This window comes from Seriola aureovittata, chromosome 7, assembly GCF_021018895.1.
Source record: "Seriola aureovittata isolate HTS-2021-v1 ecotype China chromosome 7, ASM2101889v1, whole genome shotgun sequence".
In the NCBI taxonomy this organism is placed as follows: Eukaryota; Metazoa; Chordata; class Actinopteri; order Carangiformes; family Carangidae; genus Seriola; species Seriola aureovittata.
This window is the reverse complement of record NC_079370.1, coordinates 18,258,048-18,268,527: the sequence shown is the minus strand read 5'-3', so window position 1 is coordinate 18,268,527 and position 10,480 is coordinate 18,258,048. Positions and strand designations below refer to the sequence as shown.

At 39.9% G+C, this 10,480-nt stretch overlaps 1 protein-coding gene across 2 annotated transcripts; it reads right to left on the bottom strand.

Moving 5' to 3' along the window:
- Nucleotides 1-2,349: 2,349 nt before the first annotated feature.
- Nucleotides 2,350-9,880, bottom strand: nrsn1 (neurensin 1). 2 transcript variants are annotated; one of them, XM_056381807.1, is made up of 6 exons: nucleotides 9,727-9,880; nucleotides 6,308-6,426; nucleotides 5,947-6,039; nucleotides 5,695-5,813; nucleotides 5,113-5,300; nucleotides 2,350-4,947 (listed from the first exon to the last, which is right to left on the bottom strand). In XM_056381807.1, exons 2-6 carry the CDS (start codon nucleotides 6,404-6,406, stop codon nucleotides 4,844-4,846), a joined length of 603 nt encoding a protein of 200 aa, XP_056237782.1. In that variant the 5' UTR covers nucleotides 6,407-6,426; nucleotides 9,727-9,880; the 3' UTR covers nucleotides 2,350-4,843. The 2 variants fall into 2 exon arrangements, with proteins under 2 accessions (XP_056237782.1, XP_056237783.1); XM_056381808.1 differs by having other exon boundaries at nucleotides 6,308-6,423; nucleotides 9,727-9,861.
- Between the last annotated feature and the right edge of the window lie 600 nt (nucleotides 9,881-10,480).

Below are 10,480 nucleotides of genomic sequence, written 5' to 3'. Positions count from 1 at the left end.
TTGCTTCTTTTACTTTAAGTAAATGTTTTTACATACCACAAATATTTAAAACAGCCCTTCTATTTGTAAGTTTTCTCTGTCGCTGAATGTGGTGTCTTGCTGGGAGCAGGTGGTGGTGATTGTTGATTGACAAGTGCTTCGGCCATCATTGTGTTTACTAGACAAGAGGTTATAATAAGCCCTCTGAGTCTTCAGGGAATATTGGTCGCAACAGTGGGTCACTATCTGGAAGTGAAGAGACAGGCTGGAGCTAGCTGGTTAGCGTGCTAATATCAGTTAAAAAAAAAAAACATGTGATAGAGACCAGAGTTAACATTGTCGTTTTCAACCACTGCAGGCAGCTCTTGGCGAGTAAAGGAATGAAGTTTGAGGCTGAACTCGTTGCTTCAAGACTGGTAAGTAAACAGCTGTTAATGCTAATGTTGGCTATGTAGCGTTAGCAAAACTTACAAATAGCTCCTTTAAGTTAAAGAGATGCATGCATAAATTTACTCAAGTATAATGTATCAAACTAAAAAGAACTTATGTTATGCTATGAATTATAAAAAGGTACTGTATCTTTTATATGCTTATAGGTTCTTTAAATTTTAATACAGAAAGTAACTAGTAACTACACTGACCCAATAGATGTAGTGGAGTAAAAAGTCTATTATCATGTAGAATAGAAGAGTTGAATATAATAGAATAGAAGTATTGCATTAAATGGAAGTAGACAAGTTAAGTACCTGAGAGCTTTGGTTTAACCCATTGCTTGAGTAAATGTGCAGCATCCACCTCTGGTTCATGTAAATAGGTATTTTATAATGTTATTGGTGTTACATGTCACTAAAAAGGCATTAGCCCTTGGCAACACGTGCACTCCATCATTAAGAAAAGGGAGGTGACAGTCTTCACCCCCTATAGTCACAGGACTTAACAGGGGGACATGGTGTTAAGTGACGTCACTTTTTGTCAGACATGAGCTCCAAATCCAGCACAAGCCACTGATGAATACCATGCTGCTGATCCTCAGAGCAAGAAATTTACAGTAGATGATGTTGGAGTGTGTGTGTGTGTGTGTGTGTGTGGTGTGTGTGTGTGTGTGTGATCATGTGTGTGCAAAGACTTAAGTGCTTATAATCATATTTTGAAGCAGCTTTTCAAATGTTCAGGACAGAACATTACATTTATGTTTACAGGGGAGATTTTCATCAGGTGAAAAAAAAAAAAAATAAATAAAAAAATTGGCACTACTAATTCCACAGTTAATGTAATAATTGCATTTTCCATACATTTTGAGGCCTAAATCTTCATTTAAGGAACTGAGATGCACAGGTTTACAAGTAACATGTGTAACAACAGAATGCAGCCAACACACTTCATGTTGATTCAGTCATTTTTTTCCTCTGTCTGCCCCTGAACGAAGCTTGTATAAAACAAATACAAAATGCCTCCTACAGGCAGGAAACCATAGTGTGAACTGTGATCTATTTCAGTGTCAATGATGGCCTCACCATCCTCTCAACCCTGCAGCTGCTCAAATTGGGATTCATGCAGTCAGCGTGTTTGTGACTCACCATCCCACGAGAGAGGGTGAACATGGGTGAGAGATAGGGTGAGGTAGAAGGAGAGAGCAAAGAGCAAGCGATGCAGAGAGAGGCAGAGGAGGCGGCGGCTGGTGTGTGTGTGTGTGTGTGTGTGTGTATGTGTGTGTGTGTGTGTGTGTGAGTCATACAGCCTGACTGGTCGGGGTGATGATCCTCAAGGTGCTATTTCTGGAGTTACCATCAATTCTGTCTTATCTCCTCCACTGGCCCCTTTCAGTGTGTGTGTGTGTGTGTGTGTGTGTGTGTGTGTGTGAGTGTGTGTGTGTGTGCATGTGTGTGTGTGTGTGAGTGTGTGTGTGTGAGTGTGTGTGAGTGTTAATAAGGCCGTGAATAGCACAGGCACTCTGCTTCCTCTACCTAAATGACTCTCCTGATTGATTACAAGCTCCTACACAGTGTAATGAAGGCTTAGTATGTTGGGACGGAATATTGAGAGTTTGGAATCCTTTATTATTGAAAACCAAATCCTATAATTACTCATTTCCTCTCTGTTTCCTCCATAAAGGGGATATGTTATCTTTCAGAACAAAAGACCCTGCTTATACATTGAGCATCTCAATCTCAGATAATTAAAAATTTGAAAGAGGACAAAAAGTGTCAGTTGTTTAGTGAAATTCAAAAGAGTGATTTTACAAGGAAACTAGAATGAGAATACATAAAACACTGAGAACTATTCTGTATAAAAAATACTAATTTGGGCCATTTAGCTTCATGTGTACTGTATGTTTTGATATGAGGATGGCTTACATAGATTCTTCACACATTTTGAGCTGCGAATATTTCAGTTTTATTGTGTTCTTTGAAAAATAGACATATACTGTATATAGACCTTCGATATATATTTGTTCTTTATCCAATCCTGCCTTCACTAAGTACAGTATAATTGTTTTTTATTTACTGGGGGAATTCACTGTTACATCAGGAGACAATTAAAGATAGAACCAGAGGACATGAGGTCAGAAGTGATTTTTCAGATTCAGAGCTGAAAAATCTCCATTTTGGAATTTGGATTGTAATGAAGAATTCCACTTTGGTCAATTGAAGGATTAAAAAAATAAAATCACAATTCACAGCATATAACTATAAGTCAGCACATTTATTGACCACTTACTGAAGTTTTGACCACACTGGAGGGATTGTTTACAGCTTGGAGCTTGGTTTTTCTTCTTGTACTGTAGGTTTGCAGCTTAACAGTGCTCGAGTAAGTTCCTTGAAAATGTACTTAATTATTAGTATGTTGTTCTTCATAGTTATAGCTACGTGTTTGTGTCGAATCTGAAACTAAAATGTGTTGAAATGACATTGCAGAACCTTTCAAAGTAAGAGAAGAAAGGCAGTAAAGAAGGAGAGCGAAGGTCATGAGAATTATATTAAAAGGTCAACTTACATGGACATAACGAGCACAGCAATTCATAATTTCATACAGTCAGTATCCAACATTGTTGCTGCATGGATTTGAAGAGAATACACTGCTTGGCAGGACCTGCTGCGTTGATGCGCAGCAAGCAGCTTGATGGCACTTGGACAGTAACTACCACTGGTACCGTGTGTTGTATCTGTGTGTGATTAATTCAAAAGATAAACAAAAAGTACTTCACAATATTTAAAAAATATACTCATGATACATGTAGACAAAAAGGTTTTATAAGCATAACCGTTAACAGCTTCTTGTGCTTGTATGTGAGCTTGAGCTTGTGCCAAGCTTGTATCAAATAAAAACCTTCCTGATGTAATAGCTATTTCAGATATAGTGTACAAGTGAATATGCAACTTAAAAAAAATAAATAAAAGTTCCATGATGCAACTTTCCTACAGTATTACTAACTGTATATCGTTCAGCAGCTGTGAATCATCACACACTGAAAACAGTGAACACTGTCAAACACGATGATGCGGCTGATGCGATCTCACTGGAGAGCTGACTGTGCGTTCTTCATCCCCCTGTTATGTCATGTTATTTGTCTCTCTTCACGCACCCTTGCACCTGCTCCATTTTTAAACACGCAGCACCTGTACTTTCTGTTGGTTTTTGTTGGGGTATTTTTTTTTTTACCAGTAACTGACAACAGTTTGATTCACAATGTTGCAAAAAAATTTACTTCTTTCAGTAAAGAGGTGTGTGTCTACCTGCTTCCTTTTGTCACACGAAGGAAAAGGAGACACAGAAAGAACGAGCATAGGCGATGAATTCTTTAGGAAAACAACAACAACAAAAGAAAAAAAGTTTCAAAGATAGAAGGCATGAGGAATGCCTTATTCATCTTATCTAGAAAGTAAGCCGTTTGATTAAGCGACAGACTGTGCTGTTCTGCATGCTCTGTCTGGTTCAATGTACTTTTCATCAGTCTGTCTGGTCTTGTCTATCGATCCTGTCTGCAGATTTACTGAAGAGGACAAGGTCAGAGGCCTAATAAGACACGAGGAAATGTCAGGGTGAAATCTCCCCTCAAGGTCTGTTCTAATCTGTTTGTGTTTGATTTGTCCTGATGATGTGTGAAGCAAAGCTATCTGTTAAGACTTCTCCTTGTTGCATGTAAGCAGTACTCATAAGAAGTATTCATAAGCTAAAACACACGTGTTCATGTTGTGCGGTTGTGACTGGCAGCTCTGGCTGACAGTGAGCCGAATGTACATGTACACACAAGTTATTCTGTACATACAAACACTCGTCCTCTGATGTCCTTTTAGACACTAGCCAGAGATAATGGTGGCTGTGTTCAGCGCTTCTTTTGATCATTTCTGTGAATGGGGCCCAATCACCAATAGCTTCTAACAACACTGCATCTGCTGCTCCTCACCCTGCAGCGGGAACACCATCCATTTTTATTTTTTTTAACAAAATGGGAATCCTCTCGACAGAAAACCTATCCGTGGAAACTATGATAGTGTTGTTCAGCAGCTGCGTTTTATTGATTTGTTTCTGTGGTTTGTTTTTCCAGGTAGGACTCAAGACCTGCATGTGCTTTGTTAGGTTACTATGGGTTTTTTTTTTTTTTTGAATCAATAAAATAAATAAATTGACTTAAACTTTGTTCAGCTATATTAACTCTGCACCTATATAACCTTGAAATCAAACACAGCAAATAAAGATGAAGTAACCACTACTTTCAGCCATGTAAGCTGACCTTTCGAAAGAAAGAAATGCACACGTAGCTCGACCTACACACACGTGTACGCACTCAAACACAGTCTGCTCTCTCCCTGCTCTCAGTCCCCCATACACACTTCTTCGAGTGATGCCTTCATCTGGACTTCTGTCAGGTTTCCGACTTCGTGGTCGCTGGCTGGATGTTCTGCACTTTGGTGAGTGTGACCGGCACCTTTCCGTCTCCAGGGGTGGGTGCTCTCATTATGGGGGTACCTGTGAGAAAGGCAGTTCTGCTATGTGGGATATTCATACAAAACGATATATAATAGTACACTATAACAAAAGAAAAATAACCCTTTCTTTTACTGTTTGGCAAATGTATTTTTAACATTCAATCAAAATTGTGTTATAACGAGACACAGCAGAGGGAAATCTCACCAACTGTTGCGTGCAGATCGGCCAACCTCTCCTTAAACTTCTGCTGCAGATACAGTTCTTCTTTGGAGTAGCTTTTTGCGAAGGCAGACAGCAGGAGGCCCACAGCCATGGAGGTGCCCCCCACACAGAACAGCACAGCACCAGTCAGCTTACACACATCCAGGGCGCGGTTGAAACTAACAGCGTGGCTGTTCAAGACAAACGCAGTTCGTTCAGAGCATTAATTAGAAGCGTGACATCAATAACTGTGAACTTCATCCGAAAGTCACTGAGCGGAGGACAGTTTTTCACCTCTGGGATCAGCTGAGTCATTTAGGATTAGAGTTTTGAGTTGTGGTGTGCAGTCTTTGCAAGCTTACTCTGGCTCTGTTCTATTTTCGGTGGAAATAACAGCTTTCACTCAGGGTGTGATCAGTACTTTTACAATGGCTACCCATGTATGTAGAACCTACACTGCACTGTATGTCCCAATTAAAGCACAGTATTCTTCATTATGATCAAGTCTTAGAGGCAATAGCCATGCAAGAATATTAATGATTGCACACATTTTCCACATATGAGTCAAATGTATTGTTCCTATACCTGTCAACAAAGAGGAGATCATCCTCGCCAAATGCCTCGATCCTGGCTGGGGTGGCATAACCCACCAAAACAACGATGAGGCCCGTAAACAAGATCAGGGTGCCGAACGCGAGACAGACCTGGAAGGAAAAACGAAGAAGTTGCACGATAAAGTCTTATTTTTTGATTCCAGGTCATTGCTTGCATCTACAGTGTGGCAATAACAGCAGGTGAGATGTGGTTTTGTTTGAGCAATCTGAAGGTCAACCTCACCTTCCAGAGTAAAGAGCTCCACCTGCTAGGCGATCTCTGAATCTGAAAATCTTCATCACGTTCCCAGATAGAAGCTGTGCACTCCTCATAAAACTGGATAAGGGATGAAAGAGATGTTTTTTGTATTTTTTGTTGTTGTTTTTTTTTTATCGCAGTTCAAACAGGGAAACTGAAACCCACAAGAGATCAAGACCTAAAAGTTTCAAAAAGAAACAGTGCAGTGATTACGACAAGAGGCTGTGAAGATGAAGGGGTTTGTGTCAGAGAATGGTAGATATTTGTAGAAGGATGCCCTGTGCTTGTCTTTCTTTTGTGTGTGTGTGTGTGTGTGTGTGTGTGTGTGTGTGTGTCTGTGTTGTACCTGGTGTAGGTAGGAGCGGACTCCATACTGCTGGTAGTTCCCACTGACTTGAGCTTGCTCACCATACTCCGAGCCACAGATCTCTGCGCAAGAAGTCATCCTTCACATCTGTCTACCTGCTTGAGGTCACACACACACACACGCACACACACATACAAACACAGACATACATGCATGAATGCATGACTGCATGACTGCATTACTTGCTTTGAGAAAACCACCCACACGGGTTTTGTGGACAAACTCTGCGTACACACACATACACTTTAAACATTTATACACACAAGCATGTACCCTCACACACACACACACAGCGCCAGAAAGTTATGTAATGCTGTACTGAAGGCAAGGGTGGCTCAGTACATTGAGATTAATGATGCATTCTCCTTGTCTGCTATTATGAAATAAGCCATGAAACATTACATCGGTCCTCTTCCTCAGATTCAATATTGTGTCGGCTGAATACAGAGAGTGCAGACGCACGCAGAATGAATCTCCTTTTTTTTCCTTTCGTATTGCATTACGTGCAAAAATCATAATATCAACACCCTTTTTTTTCTCCATTACAAATTAAGCAATACAGTATATTTAGTTTGCAAGCTTTCATAGAAGATGCAAATTGAAGACTTGCTGTGTAAGGTTTACCATCTTACCATCTATCATCTTTCAGAAAAGGTACCAGGTGTCAGTAACCTGCAGTAGATAGCTTGTTACAGCTGGATATACATGATGTCACATATTGAACCTGTTACCATTTTCTTTGTTCTATTTTTTTTTCAAAGTAGCTATTGCATCTGTCTAAAAAAAGAAAAAATAAAGACAAAGAAAACATTTGCTCTAGGAAAAGTTGCAATTCCCTCAGTATCCATCTCAATATCACCGAACATTACACAGCTCGGTGCCTCTACACAAACACACATAACTATGTTTCAAGTTTATGGCAGCAGGCACTAAATCTCAACTGCAGCTTCTGTTGCACCACAACAGAAATAGACTGGGGAACAGAAGTGGGAATAAAACATTGATCTGGGGGTTGGCAATATTTCTTGTAAATGCTAAAATAAATAATAATAATAATAATAAAAAAAAAGAAGCAAGATGTACATCCCAGTAACACATTATTTTATAATATTTTATGGTTCCACAGCAGCAATTCTGTGCTCTCGTGGCACGTGTGAGAAATGGATAAAAGAAATGCCCTTGAAACAAAACCAGGCGCTTAATGGGGTTTCTGGTTCATCAGGGCAGGTATGTAAATCAACGAGATCTCCTGGAGCGGGTGATGTGAAATTAAGTAGAAGTGGTTTCTCACCTCTTGTATCAGGCTTTTATCTGTAAGCACAAATTCCTGGTAAACTAGTTAGGGAAACTAGTTATTCAACTGTGTATAGGTATAGTACTAGTGAAATTTCCTGATGCAAGGTGTGCAGCAATAATGCTACATGAATGTCACATGGGAGCAAATGGGAGGGGGTCTACACACAAAAGAGCATCTTGAACCTCCGGATAGTATTGCCATTAATGTCATTAAGGTCATTACACGACTCTTGTGTGTTTGGCAGTATTAATACTTAGTATCAAGTCATTTATAAAAGACATCACACAGTATCTTGTGATGATATTCAAGTCAGGTCCAGTCAAGTTAGTTTTGTTTATATAGCCCCAAATTGTCCCCATAAGGCTTTGCAATCTGTACAACATACAACAACCTCAGTCCTTCAAACCTCTATGTGTTGACTTGTTCTATTGGATTGAGCCAATGTCAGCAGCACAAAGGCAAAATCAGTTTGTTTTTTTAGTTATTGTGAACTAAATTTAAATATTTGGGGAAGATCATTTCAATGTCAAAAGGAATGTGTTGCTATTGAAATCTATACCTCCTGTATTTTGTATTTTGCCTAATGTCCTTATGGATGTTCAGATTACTAATATGATGAGATGAGGAGATGGAGGGTGTCTCATATCTGCAAATTACTAAACATGAATTCACACTGTGTGCTATGGGAAATTACATATTTTCAGTCAGATAAGATAATAGGAGTGTGATGAGTGAAATGCTGCATTAAGATGAGGCACACTGTTCCAGTTAAGTTAATCACATTACTGTTTAATTTGTACCTGCTGAAGACTCCCATGAACATCTGGCTCAGCCCAGATGTTGTGAAGTCTCTCTGTACCCTCATCTGCATATATCCAAGAAAGTATAACAATTCTTCATCCAGCCAAATAATCAATCATGCAAATATGGAAATATGAGAGATTGTTTATTATGAACTGTAATTACATTCCAAGTTATTGAGACTCCAAAATGGCTTAGTTTCTTAAAATGGGCTATTTTTGTTGTTGTTGTTTTTGTTGTTGTTGTTGTTGTTGTTGTTGTTGTTATCATATTTAATTTACAATATCAAGATTTTGGAACAAATTGAATTAATAAGTGCAGAGTTATCCAACCAATGTAAAGGGTTAAACCTGATGTATACATCCGGATATTTGATTGAATAAGATAGCTGGAATACAGTGTATCCACTGTGGCTAAATGAAAACAAAGTGAGCAGTGAAAATGGTCAATTACAAATTCTAGATGAGCTAACAGCTCACAGATATACAGTGTGACATACCACAAGAGAAGCTGGAACTGAAATAAACCTAAACCACCCAAATCAAACACACCACATGAATCTCGACCCGTCTTGACCTAAATCAAACCAGCTTTCTATAAATAAAACCAGAATGCAGAAATATAATCAGGAAAAACATACATGTAAACGCTCACAATGTGCGGTAAGCTTGCCTATACAACATATGAAGCGCTGAACCGGGGAACTGGCCGTGGTGCTGAGCGCCATTGTTGCCATCCAGCCCCCATCATCCCAGCAGGAAAACACACAGACGTAACATGTGACGCCAGTCTGAAAACAGATCTCATCCATTCGTCCTCCCAACCCCCCATGAGACGCGAATAGACGCACACAGCACCGCTTTCCCTATGAAACTTAAGAGAGGAGGACTTTGCATTACAGCATTTTGACTAAATCAGGTCGGCTGACGTCCTGACCACCTGAAAATAACTCTCTGGGGGGTGTGTGTGTGGGGGGGACACATCTACAGGTTCAAGCGTTAGGGTGAAGTTTGATTTCATTTGATCAGGATGTAGCAACACCCGAAACGCTCATGAATTAATACAGAAATCATCGGACTGAGTGAAAGGCGACGACACAAAGTTTAAAACAAACATTTGTTCAGCGTTATGGGAGCTACTTCCAGATGTGCAAGCTGAGATCGTATGCAGGGATGACATCGTCGACAGACTCCTTGCAGGAAATATAAATCCCTGGTATGTTATTCACAAAAGCAACAGTCAAATGCAGCTGCCACAGCGTTAAAAAATATTAATAAGAATCATTAAAATCGTCATTTACCTGTCATTACCAGCTCGGAGAGTGATCACTCGCTGCTGTTCCCTCAGCCGGGTCCCATCACTCTACAGTCACCTCTCTCGCTCTGACTCTCTCTCTCACTCTCTCTCTCTCTCTCTCTCTCTCTCTCTCTCTCTCTCTCTCTCTCCTCTCTGTCTGTGTCTCTCTCTCTATCTTTCCATCGATGATTCAGATTTTCACGCTGTCTACTGCGCAAGCGTCACATCCATGACAATATATTATGATTCAATGGCGAATATAAATAACCACAGGCAGGAGGAGGCTGAGAGGAGTAGCTGAAGAGGAGCACATTCATTCAAGATTCAACACTCAGAGATTAATGCTTGAATGAGTATATGGATGGATAAAATAGTAGGTATAGACATGTACATACAGATATGCATTCAGCTTCAACCCACAAGCACACACTGTAAAAAAAAAACAACAACAACAACAACACATTAATAGGCTACAAAATGACACCAGCTCAAAATGCATTGAAGTGTATATGAAGCCAGGCCCACAGACACAAAAATGAAGAACTACAGTGAACAAAATCAGTGAGGGTGGAAGAAAAGGCATATGAGTCAATCTGAGTCATCCAATTCCACACCAGGTACACAATATAGTGTAAAACACACACACGCACACACCATTTTCCAGAATTCCTGTCACATTCCACGACAGTCTATTTTTAGCACCATCTGTGACGTACACTGCTCAAGAAAATGTTCGTCACCATCTCAGTGCTCCTCCT

Bases quoted from the DNA above. Each gene is read 5' to 3' on its own strand.
- nrsn1 (XM_056381807.1), bottom strand. From the start codon at position 6,406: ATGACTTCTTGCGCAGAGATCTGTGGCTCGGAGTATGGTGAGCAAGCT. The intron at 6,040-6,307 runs GTACAACACAGA...TCCCTTATCCAG, and splicing joins TCCGCTCCTACCTACACCAG to TTTTATGAGGAGTGCACAGC. The intron at 5,814-5,946 runs GTGAGGTTGACC...TTTTCCTTCCAG, and splicing joins GGAGCTCTTTACTCTGGAAG to GTCTGTCTCGCGTTCGGCAC.